Raw genomic sequence first — 22189 nt, 5'->3', positions numbered from 1 at the left:
TCTCCCTGCTGTAAAGATAAGAGGAGTGTTGAGCTGGCTTTATTTGGGTTGTGCAGTTTAAGAGCAGCTTAAAAACATTTCTGTGGAACATCCAGGTACGACATGTCACTGCAGGGTTTTCCTCATGTCAGACACACCAGAGCTGAAATGTCTATGTTTACTCTGTTGCAGGTACCGAAGCCTGTCGATTACTCCTCCCAACCTTGGTATGTTCACAACACAGGACATGTTGTTTCTTTCTGAGCTCTGACGGCTGAAATGTTTATTTACTTTGTAAACAGACTGTAAGGAGTGTTTTACACCCCTAACATTGAGGACGTTTGGTGCCTTTAATCCACATGATGAGTCTTTATTTCGCCTTGAGCTGCTTCTGCTGGACTGTTGCAGGTTTGCAGGTCCAATGGAGCGGTTCCAGGCGGAGGCGGAGCTCCTCAACAGGGTCAACAGCACCTACCTGGTCCGCCATCGCAGCAAGGAGTTTACAGAGTACGCCATCAGCATAAAGTAGGTCTGCTACCCGGCCATTGCTACTTAATCAGACAAAAGAAACACAACAATGTGTTTGAATCTGTTTGAATGAGTGAATTACGGCACTAAAGGGACGTCCAGTTCTGGTCCTGCAGGTTTTAGATGTCTCCCTGATCCCAGTTCAGTGGCTCAGCTAAATATCTTGTCGTCTAGTTCTAGTCTAGCTGACCGATCCATCTGATTCAGGTGTGTTTCTGCAGGAAACGTCCCAAACCTGCAAGACAGCAGGCCTTTATGACCCCCTGTTGTAGCACACAAACAGCTCTGCCCTCTAAAGCAGTGTTTCTCACCTTTTTTGAGCCAAAGCAGACTTTTTTTCACTGAAAAATCACAAGGCACACCTCAAACTGAAATGTTTTTTTTTTTCCCATATTATTATCATAAAGTCCATCTTGTCAAAGCATCTTGAATAAACAGATAAACACAAGAAGAAGGAATTTTATTATCTTTCACTGGGGCCTGTTTGGATGAACACAGAGCTGCTTTTTAGACCAATTAGGTGAAATTGGGTCATTTCTCACGGCACACTAGTGTGGTTGAAAAACACTGCTCTAAAGGGTCTTTTACAGGAGGGGCTGCTTTTATCTGCTTCCCACCCAACTGCTGGTTAAAGCAAGAGAAAGCTAACAGTCGCTGACATTGCAGCCGCCATGCATCCGTGTGCTCCCTCTCAGGTTACTGTAACTTTTCCTGCAGCCGCTGACCCCCACCAGCCACCTTGTTGATGCAAACACATGCACACAGCATTGGCAAGCCGTTACATATGCGCACATTTGCTGCAGACCACCCATCATTCTGGTGTCACAAACCTCTGGGACTCTGTGCATTAGAGGAATGGCCCGACTCTCCACAAGAGGCCAGAGGCCGGCCACCGATCGATGGCGGTGATCAGAGAGGGAAATTACACTCATAACTTATTCAATGGCCCACAGGTACAACAACGACGTGAAGCACATAAAGATCCTGACCAAGGAGGGCTGCTACTACATCGCAGAGAACAAGAAGTTCAAGAGCATATTAGTAAGTCTTTTCTTTCTGTTTTTCTTTTTCACCACTGCAGTTCATTAATAAATCATCCTGCTCACTTAATGAAGTGTCAAAACCTGAATTTCATTTTAGCAATGTGTACCAAAATAGCCCTGATTAAAGCCATGTTTATACTGGCCCGAAGGCATGGGCATCTTAGTCCATAAACCCTCTGCAGACTGGAAAGATACCCCCCTTAAGACTTTCTGTGCTATCAGAATACTTTTACTTTTAAAAACTGTTCTTTAATTGCAGGACATTTAAAGGCAATATTAAATGAGCAGGATTGTGATTATAAGTAATAATAAGTCATTTAAAAGTGTGATGTAATTATAATATTTGTGGCTTTTACAAACTGATTTTAAAGAGGAATAATTGAGTGTATATGTGTGTGTGTGTGTGTGTGTGTGTGTTTGTTCAGGAACTGATCGAGTACTACAAACACCACTCTCTGAGGGAGGGTTTTAAGAGTCTGGACACCACGCTGCAGTTTCCTTACAGAGAACCAGAGAACGCTGCTGTGCACCGATTTAACCGATCAGGCGGCAACAGTGAGTAGACCAAGACTTCCAGACAATCGCACAAATCTACTAAAACACACACTGAAATAAAAAATATACATATTCCTTAGTATTAGACAACTAAAACTACATTGTTACTTGGCCAAATATGATGCATTCTGGTTTCTTTAACACGTCTCAGCTTAGAAAATGAATCAAAGCTAATGACTTCCACCACTAGGAGGCGCTGTGGGTGGCGCTTCGTTAGGAAAATACTGTTCACATAGAAACCAGGAGAAGCTTTATGTCTTATGTCTTCAGAAATTCCAATGATTGTGTAAACGGATAAGAAAGCAGTGAAAAGTAACAAAACGAGAAGTTAAACATGAACTTACAGGTTTCTTTTTCAGAAAATGCAAAAAATTGATCAAACTTCATCCCATAAAGAAAAGAAACATTTAATATCAGGGGTTCCTAAACTTCTTGAGTCACAACCTCGCTGATGTGCGCGGCCGCTGCCTGAGAGCGTTTAAATATCACATTAACTCCTTTGTCAGTGTTGACAGACGTATTAGTGTAGTTTTAGGTTTCTGAAGAAGGACTCTCACTGCAGAAGGTTCAAATAAGTTTTTTTATTCACCAAGCACAGTTTAGGAGTGAATCAGAGTTTGACGACAGACTGGTGCATGCTGTGGAGAAGTTAGCTGGTTTTGTGGAGATGGTGGTTATTGTGGGCAGGTGTGTGTTCATCTGGTGTTCAGGTGTAGCTGTGGGTGGAGAATGGTTAAAGGTGGAGTCAGAACGGCAGGGCATGACACATCTGATCCATTTCTTCAGCTATTGTACTTACGCATTATATATATATATACATACACATATATACATACATATATATACATACACATAATATTATATACACAGTGCTCTAATATATATAATGTTAAATGATGTTTGCATTTTGGATCGATCTCATCTACTTATTGACCACATGATTGAGATATTGATGTGATGTGGTTGTAATGCTACTCCTGTTATATACATATATGTATATAGGTGTATATATATATGTATATAGGTGTATATATATATATATATATATATATATATATATATATATATATATATATATATGTATATGTATATATATATATATATATATATATATATATATATGTATATAATCTGGTCATTACTACATAAAGATGCATGTTTTCTATGACATGTTTACAGCAAACTTCTGTTACGTTCACAACATCTTTAAATTTTCCAACAAGCAATTTGTGGTGGGATTTGACACTAAAAAGTGTCATATTTAAATGTTGGGTGTTTAAAAGAAAAAAAAAGAAGCAGTAGCAGAATCAAAGTGGTGATTATTTCTGCATTCAGCTGCTGTAACTCTGAGACTGCGTCGGATTTACCGCTGCTCACCTGATTCCTGGCAGCTTTTTATCCATCAGAGCTGAACGGTACGGAGCTCGCCGTCCAGCGAGAATTGATTCTTTTCTTTCTGTGATTTGGAAGTTAACAGGTGTTGTGCAACTGTGAGGAGATTTTAATGAGATGATCATCTGAAGTAAAGCAACAGATGAAACAGCAAATCATTGTCAAACTGACACTTGGAAGTGAATGTCGATGTTTGTGTGATAAAGTGGATTTTGTGGTGTGGAGTCGAGATGAAAGATGCTTTTGAAGAAGACCAAAAAAAAGTTCATTTCGTGTTCTCGATGTTCAGGATCAATCACTTTTATCCCACGTTTCATTGGATTGGCTAACGGTGTGTGGTGGGAAAAGGGTCGCCAAATCAGTCAGTAAGCAGTCGGCAGCATCTAAAACTGAAATACTAATGAAATCAGCTTTAACACAAATAAGTCATGACAAGTGTTTAATAAGGTAAAACCTAATTGGTTATATTTGTCTGATTCATGGCAACTGTTTAAATAAGGCAGTTCATCCGTTTGATTCAGTCCCTCATCCCGACGATGCACTGTGGAGAGGAAAAACTTCCTTTTAATGGGAAGGAAAACCAGGAAGAACCTCTATCCTTTACGGCACCAACTGGACCCCAAGATTATCAGATTTTACGAAACCTTTTGTAAAAACTAAACTGTTTTTTTGGAATGTTTTAAGTAGGTCGCCCCCGACAAATGAAAATAAAAATCTGATGTTCCAGTACTCGTTATCAAGGTCAGCACTGGAAATTTTTCAGCACTTTGCAGAGAGCTCGCACTCAAAGCTTCTTATTTTCTAACAGCAAGCAAGTTTGCATGACAATGACATCGTCACGGTGATTTGTCTCGTTCTTTCGCATGTTTCTACACGTTCTATAAAAAGTTTGTCAATGAACAACTTTATTATCTTTCCACCCCAGAGTTCCACCTGCTACCAAACAGTTTACTCATCTCCTCAACGCTTTCACGCAGAACACCGGGAAAGTGTTAAGCAACGACCTTGACTTTTTTAGCCATTAAATGCGACACATTCTTCTGCACGTCTGATAGTTTGTAATCAGATTTATGACGTTACTTTCATGACATATGTATGTTACAATCATAGACTGTATTTAGAGATAGATGTAGCCTCTGTGACATCACCCATAGGTTTCTGAAGACCTGAGTTGAAGCTCGGTGGGCGGTTCCTAACATCACCATCTTTGCAGGGTCATGTGTGTCGTCTCACCCGGAAAATACAAATATGGGCAATAAGGGTGGAGCTGAGAGGGGGGCTGTGAGTGTCATGGTGGATGATTGACATCGAGTGAACTCCGAGCTTTCTGAAGCTAAGAGCTGATCGAGCTAACCCGGAGATAACGGGAGCTAACCAGCTAACGGAGATAAGCGGGCTAAAGCTAAGTCGTGTTGTTAACCGGCTAAAAACCGCGGTTGTTCTACATTCTTCTGACTTGAAGCGGGAGATCGGGTACCTGTCAGTCAAAAGGACACACCCCTAAATATGCCGAATGTTGAGATTAAATCATTTTTAAACGAGTTAGAAAAAATTTCACTCCCCCCACAGTTGTCATGAAGGTAAACCTGAACTATTAAACCTAAAATGGATTTTTGAACCAGGCTGTAAACATGTTTATTTCTGCTGTGAAGTTGATCTTTTTAACATGGGAGTCTATGGGGATTTGCTCGGTTTTGGAGCCTCTAGTGGATGAAGGGGGAACTGCAGTTTTATGTACTTCTGCAAAGGCTTACACTTTTTTACCGCCGAAGGCTCCGTCCATCTTTTATATACAGTCTATGGTCACAATACATGGAGGAGCCCTGCAGTTTGTCAAAGCTGCATTACAGTCGCAGTGTTTTAAGAAACTGGCTGAATTTGTGTCAATAGATGCGATGACAGCGCGGTGAATTCATTCCATCTGAAGCGTTCCTGACATCTCGTGTTTCAGGCACCAGGATGTTTGCCTGCTCTGTGGTTCCGAGATGCTTCAGTCCAAATTTCTTATTTTCCAACAGGGTCTTGTTCCTTACAGGCTTCTGTTGACTCCATCTTCACTGAGCTCTGCTGGAAAACTCCTAATTAACATCCTTGGTTTTGTTTTCTGCTTTTCAGACAGCTTTGTTCATGTTCTTACCAACAGCAGCGTTTAGTTTGCACATAAAACCCCTCGGCTGACAGTATGTGGAGAGCACTAGCACTCATCTTCGCTCTGATGGAGCCTACATGCATGTGTGTGTTCTGTGCCTCTGTCACGTCGCCTATTCCAGTGTGGTCCATAAATATAACGTGAAAAAATGAAGTCTGTGAAATGCAGCTGGTGGGTTTGGCGGCTGTTTGAAGTGGAGGGCGATCTCAGACACCATTAGGAGCTGCTGAGCTGCCTCGGTGGCTTGATTATTATTCATTAAAAAAAAAAAAAGACAAAAGCTGTTTTTCGCTTCCAGCATATCAATAATCTCCACCAGTTAACTTGGTAAGATTCTCCAGAAAGCCTTCGGCGTTTGTTTCAGTGGATGCTGGGAGTTTAGTAAGAGTCACTGTAGTTTTAAAAGACTGTTTTAAGGCGCTGATCGTGATGCAGTGCACTAATTAATTTGTGCATAAATCATTTAATATTATAAATAAATTCTTAACAGATTTGAATAAATTCTTTGTTAGGATACAGAGTCAGCAGCCAGACCATGTGGTTCAGATTCATGTGCAAAAGGCGAACAGGTCGGATTGTTTATCCACTTTCCTAAAACCAGTGATATGAATAAATAAAAACAGGACATGAAGCGGAGCAGGAAGGATCGGAGACCAGCAGCAGTCTGGAAACCCAGCAACGCAAAGCAGGTGTGTGTAGCTAACAGGAGCATCTTGGCCGACATTAGGGGTGTGACGATATGCTTTTGTCCCGATTCGATTCCGATTTTTTGGGTGCCGATGCGATTTAAATTGTGATTCTTACAAATCTCCAATATTGCTGATTTTTGTAGATTAAAAACAAAAAAAATGTATAGAACTTTTTTTTTGCTCGTTATTTTTCTTCATTTCAATGAGGAAAAAACAACACAGTAGCCAGACCATCATTTTGCTGTTATAATGCCCAAGAACACAAGTAAAAAGTTAGATAAAAACAGTAAAAATGACAAATTTCATAGAGAAATAATTTTATTTATTAAAAAAAAAAAAAAAAGTTTTTTTTTTTAAAATTGTGAAGAAAAAACCCCCCGATTTTTCGATTCGATTTTCCCACCCGTAGCCGACATGCGCTCCTCCGTCGTCTCTCTGTTCTCACTGAGCCTCGCGGTGTTTAGAAATCCAGTTGATTCCCGCATCACTGCCGTCTGACATTCTGCACTTATTTTCTTAAATAATTCAGTGGACCCAAATCAAGCATCACAGTCGTTTTTCTCACATTTCCTTCTTTTAATTATTAAGATTAATTGAAACATTAACTTCCATTTGCAAAAGAAACAGATATATTACATGTATATTGCATCAGATGTATCCAGGCAGATAATCTTTTTGCAGATAAAATTTTAATAGAGGAATAAATAAAAATGCAATCAGAAAATGATGTAAATGTATAAAAATAACTAGTTTTACTGACGTTTGACCCGTTGTTGGGCCTTTTCTCATCACAGCTCAGCAACGGCTTTTGTGCATATTTAAATGAAAACGCCTTCTCAGCACTGCAGATGTAGCTTTCTCCGATCCCGTAGGTGTGTGTTTCTGTGTTCGCCTGTAATGCACCGGCAGCACGTCCATGGTCACTCGCCGTTAGCTTCCTCCAGACCCTCCTGACTCTCCATAGCATTGGAGTGGATATAAAAGATGGATGGATGGCAGGAAGCAAACCGGAACAAAGAACTCTCACTGCGTGGCCTTTAACCTTGTTCTTCCCCGGAGCCCACACGCTCTGGCTCTTCCTGTGTTTGGTAGAAAAATGCAACCCCGCAACATTTTGTTGAAGGCGTTTTAAGCGTGACATGTCAGGCCTTTCTGAAACTGCTTTCCCCTACATTCACACGGAGGGTCCACCACATCAGACACCAGTTACTGTGGAGTGATTGTGGCTTATCGAGGCCAACTTACAGAGGTGTGCGTCATCCATAAAGGTTCGCCGTAGAAGAGGATGGCTCGGCGGAACTGCAGTAAAACAGTAAAACAGATCAGATTCGACATCAGCAAATTCCTAATTTATTTATTTATTTTTTAAAAATGTTTGTTTATAGAATTTTTAAGCTTTACAAAAATAAAAAAAGAGGATTTATTAAAAATAATCAATTCAGTTAAGCTTTATTTGTACAGCATCAGTTAACAACAAAGTCATCTAGCAGCACTTTTACATATAAAGTCCAACTCATTCTGATTCACTGTCGTCCGGTTACAACAGATCCAGGACGTGATCTGCTTTGGTTTCACTGGTTTATATTAGCTTTTTCCATGTAAACCCATTTATGAAAAATCATTTCTACCATTCAGTCCCATCCTGAGCGTTTACAGGGCGACACAGGAGAGGAAAATCCTTCATCAGAAGCAGGAAGAGCCTTGTGTCCTGACCGGTCATGTCGTTCTGTCATTTATGTTCCTGTTGTACATTTTTACATGTTTAAAGGTTAAAAACAGAAGAAAAAAACTTCGTAAACCTGAAGCTTTGCCAAAACTTCCAAAACAATAAGTCACTATCATCACAGACAAGTTCACAACGTTTCAACATTTTACTGTTTTCTGCATTTTTTAAAAAAAAAAAGAAAAAAAAAAAGAAAATTCTCATTTTGGAGCTCCGATACAAGCTGTAGATGCATGTGTGTGCTGGAGGACAGATTCTGTGTCTGCTGCCGTTTCTGCAGCTCAACATGACTTTTTTTTTTTTTTTTTTACATCAACACTGATTTGATGATGTGCATCTGAAAGCTGGCTCCTGACCCCCCCGCCGCCCACAGGCTGACAAAAGAGGACATGAATTCTCTCTGAAGGTGAAGCTAAAGTTCGTGGAAAGAGAAAATGTCTGAAATGTTTCTGGCCTTACTTACTGTATGTTGTGGCAAATTTATTAAAAATACAAACCTGAGAAGATTTTAAAGAGGAGAATTTTTAATCTGTTTGAGGAATTTTTTTTCTGTTGCGTTTGACCTCGCAGTTCAGCCGCTGCTACGAAAAGCCGCCGTTTTCCAGGCAGAGGTAAAATAAGAACCTTACACATAGATGCGTAATGTTAACTAAATCAGACACTTTCACTTCTTATCAAAAACTTCAGCACTTTCTCAGCAATTAAAAGATTTAATCTTGTCTGAGTTAAAAACGTAGCTTTCTAATTAAACTTCCCACTTCAGGCGGAACAGGAAAGACGAGTGGAGGAGCTGCTGCTTGTGGCTTTGCACATCAGCTCTCCTTTCACCGTCTTTCTTTTAATCAAACGGCGACTGTGTTCCTGAAAAAGAAACCACAGATTTAGGATTAAAAGAAAATAAAAAAACTGTTATATTTTATTGTCCCTCTGCTTCTCTCTCCTCTCCACCACTCCCCTCTCGCATCCCTCCTCTCCCTGCCTGGCCTGTCCTGCCATAGCTCCATTGCTCTGCGGCCTCTCTCTTGTAACTCCTGCCGGCTACAGCTTTGTGCCTCCTTCCTCTGCTCCCTTCTGGTCAGGTACAGGTATCGCTTCTCTCCGTCTGTCTCTCTCAACGCTCCGTTTTCTGTCTCCCTTTCCTTCCATGTGGACGGCTGCTTAGCATGCCGGCTGCAGCTCGGTGCTCTCACACCATCGCACGGATCTCAGCTTCTACCTCTTTCATCCAGCTTCCATCTTCACTCTTTGACTGTGCACGTTTGTCCTCATACGTGGAAAACAGGGATCGTTTATTTGCATGTTCTGTGGAGACTGTTTTTGCACGTTAATGGTCGTGTTTGAGAAGCCATGTTGAGAGGAAAGAGGTGTGTGAGATGTTTTCTGGTGCGTGTGCATGTGGGTCTGCCCGTCAAAGTGAAGTTGGAAGTGTCCAAACACACAGAGCTCCTCTATATTAGATATTCTATCCCCCACGGCTGGGTTGTAGAGGTCTGACATCCCATTTCCACCTGTCAGCTCAGCCCAGTTCGACCCAGCAGTCGGTGTCTGGAAAGAAGAGAGCCGGCAGGCTGGGATGGAGGGCTGGTAACTATCTTACCTGCTCCACATCTGTCTCTCACACAGCCGTCTCCTCGACAGGAGACATCTAATCTCACACACACTGCTGTCAGAACACCTGAGCTGGACTTCTTCAACTAAAACCCACAAACCCGCAGCTGCACCGTGTCTGGAAAAGGCTCAATCTGCCGAGATGCTTGAGACGCATTAATTCTGGCTAAAGCAAAGTGGTGGTCAGCCTAGCTTACCGTAGACCAGAACATATGTGGTGAATACCGTCTTGGTAACTAAAAGCTTTGGATCAGCCAAAAACATCAGCATAAATCATGAAACAGGTTAAGATGACTCCAGGGTTCCTCACGAAGCTGTAAACACTGAGGACTGATGTTATGTTCACTGCAGCTCAGATTTTTTTAATGATCCAGACCAGACCAGTTACATCTGTGGTATTAAATCAGATACAAACGTGTCAAAGAGACCTCAGTCTGAACGCTGAAGCCGCATTTTTATCCCATTTTAAAATCACAGAAGTGAGACAAACATGAAATCACAGCAGATTGCTGCTAGTCAGTGGAACAGAGGCAAGTTTTGGGTCGACAGTTCTGTCCAAGCCACTTCACCCCATTTATGGGAACTGATTAACGTAAAAGATCCATATTTTCTTTTTTTTTTTTGTCGCTTTTTAAATTGTCTTGTCCAGCATTTGAGCAAGCAGACTGATGTTCTGGATGCTGTGTTCTGCTGAGCAAACTTATTTTGCTAATGGGAGCTTTTATAGATATAATGATCCCCTTGTATTTCTGTATTCTTATATAATTTTTCTATTTGTTTTGGATAAATGTTGGTATTACCGAGTTTATGCTGCTGGACCAGACCGGAGAGGACAGAAGAGAGACAGAAAGAGAACAGAAAAGAAAACGGAGAAAATATATTTTCATATTTTACATATTTTCTTGTGTAAACACTGATGTGTTTTCCTCTGCATGCAGAGCCGTGTATCTTTCACACTCAATGAAGGTGATTTCATAATGATAACGCGAACGACTGCATTAAAAAGGATTTGAGACCTGCAGTGTGAATGTAGCCAGACAGAAATATTGCTTCTGAACGAGTCAAATCATACCAGTTTACCGCCATTATTTTGTTAAAAGTTGGCAGAAATCCCTTTTCCTACGTTACGCTCCTTCTCTTAGCTTCTGTTTTGTTGTAGCTAAACTAAATGTCATGAAAGCGGTAGCTGCTTTCTTGTTTTACTCAACTTTTCAGTTGCTAATGCAGAAGTCAACAACAGGAGTTGAGCTCATTTTAACTCGTGCTAATGCAGTTGTTCATCACCCAGATCCGAGATGTCTTTATGATAAAAACGACCTAGCATGGGTTGCTACGGAGAATCTAACCAATCTGTTTACACCTAAAACACATATCAATGATGCTATAAAACACCAAACAAGAGCAGAAACAGTGTAAGATTTGTCATGAGGGGTTTAATCCCAACCGTTCACACCCATCCACACATGAAATTATAGACTTGTTTTCATCCATTTGGTCGTGTTCAAGTTCGCCTGAAGCACCAGATACTTGTAGATATATCGAACTGATCTCATGGGTTCTTCACCAATTCAAATGCTAAATCTTCCTGTCAGGATCTTTGACAACATATAGTTCAACTTGCGGTCACTTCCTCGCTTGTTTGACCACCACTTTGTTCACAGGAAGTAGATGAGCTGGCAAAATTCACATGATTGAATACAAGCAACATAAATCATCAAGTCAGGAGGCCATCAGTGTGTTCTTATGTCTGAAAATCAGCTAGTGTTTCAGAATGAATGGGATCTGATTGCACCATGACACCCTTTCCTCATATTTTTATGTGTGAACTGTGTCTTTTTAGCAACAGCACTTCCTGTTGGTTGCTTTGGATCAATATTAGCATAAACTAAAACCAACTTAGAATTGAAAGTTATCAGAATTTGTCAAATCAAATTTTATCTATTGGTGCAGCGATCTTCTGTGAGACTGTGTGTGTTCACGTCTGAGTTTCATTTTCAACATCCTCTTTTAATGATCTTTTTTCAGTTTTTACTCCCAAAGTGATTGGTGTGGCGATAGCGCGGTACGACTTCAGTTCCCGCGATACCCGGGAGCTGTCGCTGCAGGAAGGAGACGTCGTCAAGATCTACACAAAGTCTGGTGCCAACGGCTGGTGGAGGGGCGAGGTCAACGGCAGGGTGAGTGGCGCCTTGACAGTTGTAGAGAGGAACATTTACTCTTCTTTATTCATTGCCAACAGTGCTCTAAAGTATGATCACACACACCTATTTGTGTGAAAGTCCATGCTCTAAACGCTGAGAAATGCAGAGTGAATATAGACTCCCACTCACATCCATTGCATTGTAGCTTGCAGGGTCTTGGAGTGTGTCTTATTTTCTTTTACTAAGCCAGATGTGGGTGTTGATGGTGCTCTTGTGAAAAACTAAGCCTTGAGAAAGGAGTCTGCAGAGGGCCGTTAGTCTCTCTTAAACGCCGACAGCCCATATAAACAGCTGGACCTACTTGCAGAGATAAACAGCTGCATCTGTCGATGAAAATCACTTTTCTGGGGTTCCAGGACTGGATTAGATCAGTGAAATTTACAATACATAGTAAAAATGGACACAAATAGAAAAAAAATTAAAGATTATTTCAATTGAATATGTAGCTATGAAAGTCATCCAGGTATGTAGAAGTGATTTAAGCATGAGTTTAAAGAGTCATTCATAATAGCCAGAAGCTATCCAGGTCTGAGGAACTGGAGGAGCTAAAGATAACATCTAACTGTTATTAGCCATTTGCAAGCATTTTAGGACAGATGTGACTGGTGTGGAATATTTAGGATTTATTGCCATGCCCTTCGATGGACTGGCGACCAGTCCTGGGTGTACCCTGCCTCTCGCCTGAAGGCTGCTGGGATTGGCTCCAGCTCCCCAGTGACCCCTAATCGGATTAAGCGCTTTCAGATAATGAATGAATAAATAATGCGCTGCAATGTGATGCTAATGGGAAAAAACATAAGAAAAATGACGGAGACAATAGCGTTTTGTTGAATCCCTTCAAGAAAAATAAAAGAGAAGTGAGGTGCAACCTTTATCAAGTAAAACCATAGACTGTATATAAATAGATGGGCGGAGCCTCCATGACGTCACCCATAGGTTTCTGAAGAGCTGAAATGAAGCTCGGTGGGCAGTTCCTACCATCGGCATCTTGGCGGGGGCATGCGCGTCGTCTCGCTCGGAAAATAGATATATGGGCGAAGAGGTGGAGTTGAGAGGGGTGTTGTGAGCATCATGGTGGATGATTGACATCTAGCAAACTCCGAGCTTTCTGTAGCTAAAAGCTAACCCAGAGATAACAAGAGCTAACCAGCTAACGGAGGTAAGCAGGCTAAAGCTAAGTCACTTGTTAACCGGCTAAAAATCGCGGTTGTTCTACGTTCTTCTGACTTGAAACGGGAGATTGGTACCTGTCAATCAAAGGGACACGCCCCTTAATATGCCGAATTTCGTGATTAAATTACTTTTAAACGGGCGAGTTAGAAAAAAAATCACTCCCTCCAGTTGTCATGAAGGTAAACCTGACCTATAAACCGAAAGTGAATTTTTGAACCAGGCTGTAAACATGTTTATTTCTGCTGTAAAGTTGGTCTTTTTAACATGGGAGTCTATGGGGATTTGCTCTGTTTTGGAACCCCTAGTGGATGAAGGGGGAACTGCAGTTGTATGCACTTCTGCATAGGTTTCACTTTTTTACTGCCGAAGGCTTCGTCCATCTTTCATATACGGTCTATGGGTAAAACTGGCACATCATAATTCTACCACAACTATAAACTGCATTCAATGGAAGGTCTGTCCACAGATCAGAGGTCTGTAGTTAGCTTTGTCTCCTGACAGTTTGATTAGGAGAGCAAATAGACTTAATCTCAAAGACGTTAGCTAAAGATTCTCATCAGTTTCTGCAAAGATTTTAGAAGTTTGGTGGTAGATGTAGAGTTTACGGTCCCACCAAGACCATATGATGGTTCCGTAGGGGGGCTCAACACTGTTAGTGAGTGTTGAAAAGCTGCCTTTCGCTACAGATTCATGGACCAATCTTGGAGCAGTGATGTCCAATCATACGCTGCTGTGCTACAAGCCAAACGCACAACAGAGCATCAAACTGTTGAACCTCTCAGATGTGATTTCCACTGAGCTCAGGGAGATAAATGGTAAAAATAACAGCATGTGTGCATGACTATGCTAGCTAACACTGGTGCTAGCTAACACTAAACACATGTTCACACACTCAAAAAATGGTTGAAAAATTGTTTTGTTTTTTTTTGTTTTTTTTTAAGATATCCATTTATTATCCTCATTATTTCAATGTTGTCCTCCTCAGGTCGGCTGGTTTCCATCCACGTACGTGGAAGAGGTTGAGGAGTGAACAATCCCGCATGGGAAGATGAATCTGAAGAAAGACGAACGGCAGCAGTGAACTGAGTAAAGTGCACCTCTGCTGTCTGTTCCACGGCTCCCCGTTGCCTAAAACCGTCCCAGAGGCCTTCGGTAGAGAAAAGGGCTACAAGACGCTGCAGATGCAGAGATGCCCTCACATTTCTGCTCGACTGTGTGTCCGAGCAGGCAGCTTGACTGTCAGCAGGGAACAAGCGCTCACCACACATTTCCTCCTCTCCCTCCCCGACTCGCTCCTTCCATCCATAATTCATCCCTCGCTTCCTTTCTGCCCCAGCCAGCCAGCCGCCCTACCTCTCTAAACTCCCACCTGTTTCCTCCTGCCAAGTCAGCCGTCGCCAGAACTGTCACAAGCCGATACCCAAATGCCGCTCTTCCATTCATGCGCTCATCTATCCATCCATTCATCCATCAGCGCCGTGTGGGTATACAGTCGTTCCGACTGCTGCAGGGGACCCTCGCCACAAAGCTTTCCCTTTCATCCCCCGTCTCACTCTGAAGGGATTTCAGTCAGTTCTGACCTTGCCTGTGTGTTTGTTCCACAAACGCGAGCGGTTATTGATGACTTGATGACCTAGATTCACACACACACACCTTTCCTCCCGTTCAGATTATTATGGCCACACTATCTCACACACACTCTTACTGGAGATGGAAGAGAGGGATGGTGTCGGATAGCATCGCTGCACCTCGCCAGCCATTGATCGCTGCTGTTCCTGTTTTCCTCCCACCTCCGACATCCTTTATCTCCGGCTCAGCCTCTCATGTTTTCAGCCGTCTTGGCTCCGAGCGATCCGACGCTCTTATCGGTGGCAGCTCTGTCGACAAGCGCCCATTCGCTCAGCTTTTATCTTAGGGGAGGCATTAGCGGCTTGCTGGAGGAGCGAGCCGCATCGGTTTTACTTTACAGACATGATTGGCTGATTTACATAGTTTGTTTATGAGAGGCTATTTGTACCTCAGCTATATGTTCTCCAGATGATCCAACTGATTGATCATCTTACATGCAGATAGTTTCATTGAACACTTGCAGTTTGTTTTTTATGGTTATAAATTGACCAAAAAGGCAAAAAGAAAAAAGACAAATCCAGTCAGTTAGCAGCCCCTGCTCTTACTCTCTGCTTTTCAACCTGTACAAAGTTTCCCTCTTCCACATCTGATGGACTGCAGGCAGGAGAACGTAGCGTGGAACACTACCGTATTTTAGCTAAAAGGAAGAAGGAGATCCAGCTGAAACCACCAGGGTCGGACTATGAACTCCTCCATGGCAGGATTACAGCAACTAGACTGTTTGGAGATTTGTTTAACTCGTGTTCACTCTGATTTCTGTTCACATAACGTGCAAAAACGAAGGCGGGCAACATGCACGGCTGCTTTGTGACTTCTAACCACGTGTCCTGCAGCAGTGATGCTACCTGAAGACACGGTGAAGCATAAGTAAGGTTTTTATGTAAAGTTACGCATCTGTGTCGACTAAATGGAGCCGTTATACTTGAGCAGCATTAATGACACATCAGATTTAAGCCGTCAGTCATGTTGTTTAACTTCTGGGCTGAAGAGAATCGCTTCCCCAGTTGAAGCCCATCAGCAGTGCCAGTACATGACCACTAGATGGCAGCATCTTAAACAGCTAGTGCACTCAAGCTTGGCGTGTTGTAGTTTGGAGATGACATCATCTGATTAGGACAGGGGCGATATGTGAGGAGTGTCTTGTTTGACAGAAAATCCAGCGAAACGGCTGGAAATGTTTCTGACTTTCAGAAAGTTGATGTTAAGGAAGGAACTTTGAGGAAGACATTTCCTTCTCTCTGCTTCTCCAACATGAAATATTCTATTTGCAAAGTTGTTAGGGAAGGCTTGGTGCAGGAAGAGGCACAAAAAGAACACATTTTCCCCCGTTGTGGGAGAAGAGAGGAGTCAGAGTGGGCTCTAATCGCAGACTCCAGCGATCCACTCCTCCTCTTCCTCCTCCGCTCAGATGAACTCTGACAGCAGGGCCATTTACAACTGCAGACCTCCCTCTCCTTCCAGTCTGCTTTCTGAGTTTTTTTAAAAATGTGTTTATTTTGCACAGGAGGGACGTGTGGAAGGCTCAAGGGTATCTGTGATCTAATCCTTACAGCATCTCCTCACCTCAGCGACCCCCCTGCATTCATCTTTGTCGGATCACGTCTCTCTGGCTCTATCTCACCGTGTCACTTCTCTCTCTGTACTGCCCTCTTCCCTCATCCATCTCTTAACCAATCTCCATCTTCCCGTCCCTCTCTGTATTCTGTTCCTCACCCTCTGAGGACTGTGAGCGCCGCCGATGCCACTGCTGAGGAGATTCAGGTGGATCGGAGTACCACAGATTAATACGCCACTTAGAGAACGGACCGGAATTTTCTCCTCCCATTATTATGTCAGCATTATGAGGATTATCTGTACGGGGGAGAAGCATTTCATCTGGTTCAGGACCAGATCCGTAGATAACTCATATGAAGAAAGCACATCGTACTGATCCACTCATTTCCTCTTCACACGTTTGCATCCGTTGCTCCACATCGGCATTTTTTTTCCCAAAGAAGCCAAAGATGTATGCTGTGCTTACTGTGCTCTCCATGTCGTGTCTCGTAACCACGGTACCAACCGCTGTGGCCTAACAAAACCGTGCAATCCTGACTGTGTAGCAGAACCCTGTGTTGTTGTTGTATCATACTGTAAATGATGTAAATAGCTCATAAATAAAGATATAAACTGCTTCTTTTAATCTGCAGAGAATTCCTGTCCTGCTTTGTTGCCGATTGGTGAAGCTCAGTTATTTCTATTTTCTCTAAGCTGTGATGTAGGTAGGGAACGTAGTGTTTTTACTTCAGTGTAATTAAAAAATGACAAAAAACAAAAACAAAAAAGCCCGTAGCTCTTCATGTAAGGACCTGCGTCCAACTGGACAGTCCACCAGCACCTTCCTACGATGTCCTCTACTGTTTGGTTTCATGCTTGTGTTGTTCTCACTCATATGTAAGTCGCTTTGGATGAAAGAGTCTGCTAAATGACTGTAGAATAGAATAGAAAAGATTTTTTACTATTTATGTTGATCATATATTATTTTAAAACGTGATTGTGAGCATTATTAGGGGTTAGCATATTTCTCTCTCTAAAGAAAACCACAAGTTACCATCTGGGTAAATTTAAGCTGATATCGGTGACATCAATACGATACTTTATACAAAAACTTAAGGCTTTTAGAAAAACACTTTTTTTTTTTTTTTTTTTTTAAATTTTGTCTTGTCCAGCATTTAAGCAGGCAAAATGGATTTTGCCATTTGCCAAAGTGGAAAAACACTTTTAAAGCAGGCTCTGGTGAGGGGAAACAGTGATGGTTGCATTTTTATAGAATACTGTGTGACTCAAAATAAAATGACCAGTAAAATGAACATAAATGCTGCAATAACAGCATGTTTGTCAACAATTACATGTTAAAATATTCAGTTAACTTTCTGTTTTATCGAATATTTTCAGCTGTACCTTTTTTTTTCTTTTTTGTTTTAATATTTAGTAACACCTTCAGCAACCGTACTTACCCACTAAGGCCTTGTCTGTGTGTGGCAGGGGATCTGAAGATGACTTTTTTATTGCATTAAAAACAACTATCCTTTCAAAATCCTCCAACCAAAGTGAATATTTGTGAATATTTAGTTTGTGCGACTGCATGTGGATATACATAATCTGGCTTTTATGTTTCGAAAGGTCACTAGCTGAGTTTTTTTACGTTTTTTTTGCAAAATATAATGTTTGTCTTTATTTGTATTATTTATTGTATTATTTTGTGTTTGTAAGTTTCGGCAAACAATTGCGATTTGTGGATGTTTCAAGTGAAAGTTTTGTAGTGTACCAGCCTCAGTGTGGCTGAGGAGATTTAATGGGAATTGCAGCTGATGCAAAGGAGCCACATAGCTTTATTTTGGGGTTTTCTACTTGCTACAGAGAATTTGCTATGATTTTTTTAAGCTTTTCTCCCACACCTTCTTTTTTAAAACTCTGAAATTGGCCACTGTTTGTTCCACACTGCGCCATCTTTACTGGAAATGAGCTGGTCATGAACCCCCAGGTCACGTCTGGAGACACGTAGATGCAAAAAAAAAAAAAAGTGTTTCCATCACACTTTTCCATATATTTCTCTTTCAAAATGTCTGAAAAACCACCTCATGATAGCGTAAAAAAGGTTTTTAGCCATATTTGAGACTCTTCAAAATAGTTTCCATTAGCGTTTTTTAATTGGTATATTTAGTTTTTGCACAATTCCAGGTGAAATGGAAACAGTTACTACCGGCATCGTGTACAATCTGTGTTTACACTCAAACAGCCTGGATTTCCACTGATGTGTCAACAAGCTTGTGCAATCAGCTGCGGAGGGAGTTGTTTTCTAAAAGTTAGGCTACACTACATGTGAACATGAACTATTCAGAATGGATGCCAGCAGATCTCAGGAACACGCCTCACTCCAAGCTGAAGCCATATTTATTTTAGCATTTACTTCATATAACCATATTTAATACTGCAAATAACTAAACAGCATGCCTAACAGTGGACTTACACTCACTTCAACCCATTTAAAGCCAATTTTTCACTTATAGGACCAGTTTTCAGATCAACCTGATTTTCCACTAAAGTGTGTGTCTTGTGTCTTCTGCGTGATTTCAGTGTGTACTTCTACATGCATGCACATTTTCTTCAAAGCTTGTGTTTGAAGAGTCCTTGTTGTGCCACCTGCATATTTACAACACATTTCTGTGCAGACACATAAGGACATAACTGAGAAGAGCATGCGTTTTAATTCTTCAAGCACACGTCCTTTTAGTTGCGTCGTTAATTAAAAATCATTACAGAGTAGCTAAGAACTATGTGCCTGCAGGTGTGTTTTAATGGAGAATCAGGCGAGTAATTTGGAGGTTTTTTATAGCAACAGTTTAGATCATTATTAGTTAGCCCTAAAAACTTAAAGGCAGAGATGCTTATTATGATTTTAATCAGGGATGTTCTGTTAATGGGGAACAGCTTCAGTTATTCCCCAGTGCCAACTCTGTAAATCATGAAGAAATAGGGGCACAAAGCAGCCTCTGGACATCACTGTGGTCAGTTTCATCGTACCCAGAAGTGACTTTGTTAAATTAAGGTTCAAATGATGCAGCCTGCTGCAGTGTTTGTTGCTCTTTCCTTCACAGGACTTAAATAACCTGCAGCCAGTAGGGTGCTGTTTCTCACTGGCTTATTGGCTAATAAGTGTGAATGAATGTGGGGATAAACAGTGGGTCTTGTTGCTGCGATCATGCTGATAACAAACCACCTTTACCCCACATTTATATATAGTAGGATTAATTAGAAAAAAAGATGAAAGCTAGCTGGATGCTGTTGGTGTGTGAAAACATGCAGCGAGTGGTTGTACATGTGTTGAGGACATGGAAAGTGTGTTCAAGACGCAGAGCATATGCCGATGCTTGCTCCAGCTTCTCTGTGAAAAATGTTCTGAATCAGGTCTTGTGTGTTTGTGTGTGTGTGTGTGTGTGTGCGCCCATGTGTGGGTGGTGGGCTCCCCTGCCATCTGCTGCATGGTTACCTGCCGTTGCTAAAGTAAGACCGAAGCTTGGACTCTGAAAAGGAACAGTGGTGCAGGGATGGAACAATCAGTGCTCTTGGCACTGCAGGGATGTTCGAAATGCCCACCAGGCAGGCTTCGCCTCGGTCTGGCCAGTCTGAATCGCACCAGTATATTTCCAGCTGAGGCTGGACCACCAGTGAGACAGATGGCTGGGTGACATCAGCCCCTTTCTCGATTCGGCTCAACTTTCCGGCCCCGCTGTGGTCGTGTGTGATATGAAACTCTCCGCAGTGAGAAAAGACTTTCTGTGGAGCAGACACTGATGGAAGGATGATATGAAAGCAGGTGTGGAAGGTGCTGTGGCTCTGATCACAGGGCTCCATGCATCAAAGTACATATTTAAGCTGTGTCCGCGCAACAGATTCAGCACAGCGTATGATTTCACGGCCAGAAATTCAGCATTGTCGGTTTAGTGATTCATGAATGCCACTGGTAGCTTTGAAAGTTTGCCAGCCGCTGACAGATATGCTTAAGCTTAACCGGGCACCTCGGGGTGAAGCCAGTCCTGTAATTTACTAAAATGTCACTAAAAATGAAACAAGCTGATTAAATGCATTTAGCAGCACTTAATGAGTTATAGCACCCAGAAGATGAGTTAACCAAGTGTTTGGCCCAAAATGACTCACGTGGCAGCTGAGGATTTCATTCAAATACAGCTCAGGAAACATTTAAAAAACACACCCATTGTCTGAACAAGTAGGCAGAAGAGGTTGCAAGTAGTTATATCTGGCAGCTTTGAGCAGGATGGAAGAGGTTTCAAGCATGTTGAGGTTGTTGAGAAGTAAATAAAAAAGGTCAATATTGGGCTGGTTAAAAGTAAAATGTTTAATCAATGAATTTAATACAGCAGTCTGCAACATTCAAGATTTACCTGCAAAATTTTGTCTTATATGAGGCCAAATGTAGTTTTTTTTTTTATTATTGGTAAAAGCATGGCAAGTTTACTTCTCTCATGCATTAGTCCAAAGTGTTTAACAGAAAACATTGAAATGTTACAGCAAAGTGCACAAGAAGCATTAAATCATGCATTAAAAACATAATTCCAACACAGACAGAAAAAAAATAGTAATAAGTAGCCTGGGAGTTTTGTGAGCAGCATAAAAACTCTCCATGTTTAGTCCCGACTGGGAATATTAAGTAGACCTGCTCCTGATGATGCAACGGATCTGGTTGGTTCATGACAAACCAGAAGATCCTGAATGGTTTCAAACGAAAATCCAATCAGCATTTTGTAAAATAACAACAAAATTGAAGTAATTTCTGGGATTGACAGGAAAGGTTGGAAACTGTTAGGTAACCTGCTTTGCATTGTAGTTTTTTAGCTGCTGTAGCTAGCTTGGATGCTAGCTTGGCCATTTGTAAAATGCTCCAAAAATGCATTGATTTCTTATTTAAAAACCGATTAATTTGAGTTAAGGGTGTTGGAGCAGGGATACATCCATAAGGACCACAGCTGTACACACCTATATCAGAGACCTGAGAAATTAGGCATCTTTACATTAACACTGTTGATCACAAAGTAGAAATTTGAAACTATTTCAAAAAGGCTCCATACAGAGGTAAGTTTGGTTGTTTCAAGGTGCAGTATGTGGAGGTAGTTCTGGTTTACTGGTGGTGGTAGACTGGATCCTTGTGTATAGCTCCATGTTGGGAGCCATCAGGGCTGCCAATACCGTGGCTGGAGTCTGCATGAAGTGCATCATTCCTCTTCACAAAAAGAGGCAGAAATCTCTCCTTTTCTCCTCATTCTTACATCTTCAGACAGGAAATCAGAATTAACAGGATATATTTCTCCACATTTTCATGCTGTGGCATACCTTAAAATTTAAGGTGTTGGACACACACACACACACACACACACACACACACACACACACACACACACACACACACACACACACACACACACACACACACACACACACACACACACACACACACACACACACAAATCAGCTAGTAAGGCTGCTAACTGATTTGAAATCAGCTAGCAGCCTTGCTAGCCTCCTGTTTAAACTGGATCATGTACCACTAGCATAGTCAGCACTAAATGATTAGGAAACTAAGGTACTCTGAGGATTGTTAGTTTATTTTTAGTTCCAGCATGAAAATCTTAATTTAGTTGATGTGCAGTCCTGTAATACACTCACTAAAAACTAAAAACGACATGATTTCCCCACATTGTCTTAACACTAATCTAGTGCTAGCATATAAGCACTGCTACGTAGCTTTGCTAACATTAAACTAATATTCTTGCAAAAAATGAGCAATTTTACATGCAGAGGGTTGAAGTCTTCACTACAAATGTTCAGCCAGCATTTTTAAGGAATGACAAATAATTTAAAATGTACTTTCAGCTGGTGATTTAGTGATTCAAGCTTGTCTGGAAAAGTGTTTGTCTTCCTCCCCTAGTAGCTTATCAAACACCTGGGGCGGTGCTTCAGGTGCCCAG

At 41.6% G+C, this 22189-nt stretch overlaps 1 protein-coding gene across 1 annotated transcript in view; it reads left to right on the top strand.

Moving 5' to 3' along the window:
- Positions 1–16772, top strand: part of vav3 (vav guanine nucleotide exchange factor 3) — a 110454-nt gene extending 93682 nt beyond the window's left edge. Inside the window, exons 22-28 of the mRNA XM_079260228.1 lie at positions 172–206; positions 388–504; positions 1461–1548; positions 1976–2105; positions 9057–9137; positions 11692–11843; positions 14026–16772. Coding sequence (XP_079116354.1) covers positions 172–206; positions 388–504; positions 1461–1548; positions 1976–2105; positions 9057–9137; positions 11692–11843; positions 14026–14070 — 648 coding nt within the window. The 3' untranslated portion in view covers positions 14071–16772. The remainder of the gene's footprint in view (positions 1–171; positions 207–387; positions 505–1460; positions 1549–1975; positions 2106–9056; positions 9138–11691; positions 11844–14025) is intronic.
- Positions 16773–22189: the final 5417 nt, after the last annotated feature.

Source organism: Telmatherina bonti (assembly GCF_933228915.1).
Source record: "Telmatherina bonti genome assembly, chromosome: 20".
Lineage (NCBI taxonomy): Eukaryota > Metazoa > Chordata > Actinopteri > Atheriniformes > Telmatherinidae > Telmatherina > Telmatherina bonti.
The sequence above is the reverse complement of the archived record's forward strand: the minus strand, read 5'-3'. Positions and strand labels throughout refer to the sequence as shown.